Here is a 348-nt window from a genome sequence, read left to right as displayed (position 1 = left end):
AAGTTCGATTCAGTTCGATTTGTGAACCGGCTCGACCGGTTACTTCCTGAGAACCAGCTCAAAAGATCGATTTGTTCAAGAACCTAACATCACTAGCACAGATCAGGGGAAGGGTACAGAAACATTTCTGTTGCATTGAAGATCCTAATGAGCACAGTGGCCTCCATCATCCGTAAATGGAAGAAGATTGGAACCACCAGGACTCTTCCTAGAGCTGGCTGCCCGGTCAATCTGAGCGATCGTGAGAGAAGGGCCTTAGTCAGGGAGGTGGCCAAGAACCCGACGGTCACTCTGACAGAGCTCCAGCACTTCTCTGTGGAGAGAGGATAACCTTCCAGAAGAACAACC

The 348-nt window shown here is 49.7% G+C and overlaps 1 protein-coding gene across 1 annotated transcript in view; it reads left to right on the top strand.

Moving 5' to 3' along the window:
* The window catches only part of LOC107683729 (serine/threonine-protein kinase Nek1-like), a 38,250-nt gene extending 37,920 nt beyond the window's left edge, over nt 1–330 (top strand). Inside the window, exon 11 of the mRNA XM_016479797.1 lies at nt 142–330. Within this exon, the coding sequence (XP_016335283.1) occupies nt 142–330 (189 nt within the window). The remainder of the gene's footprint in view (nt 1–141) is intronic.
* Nucleotides 331–348: the final 18 nt, after the last annotated feature.

The sequence above is a fragment of the Sinocyclocheilus anshuiensis genome, unplaced genomic scaffold (genome assembly GCF_001515605.1).
Source record: "Sinocyclocheilus anshuiensis isolate Anshui unplaced genomic scaffold, SAMN03320099.WGS_v1.1 scaffold4916, whole genome shotgun sequence".
NCBI lineage: Eukaryota > Metazoa > Chordata > Actinopteri > Cypriniformes > Cyprinidae > Sinocyclocheilus > Sinocyclocheilus anshuiensis.
This window is presented reverse-complemented; position numbering and strand designations above follow the sequence as displayed.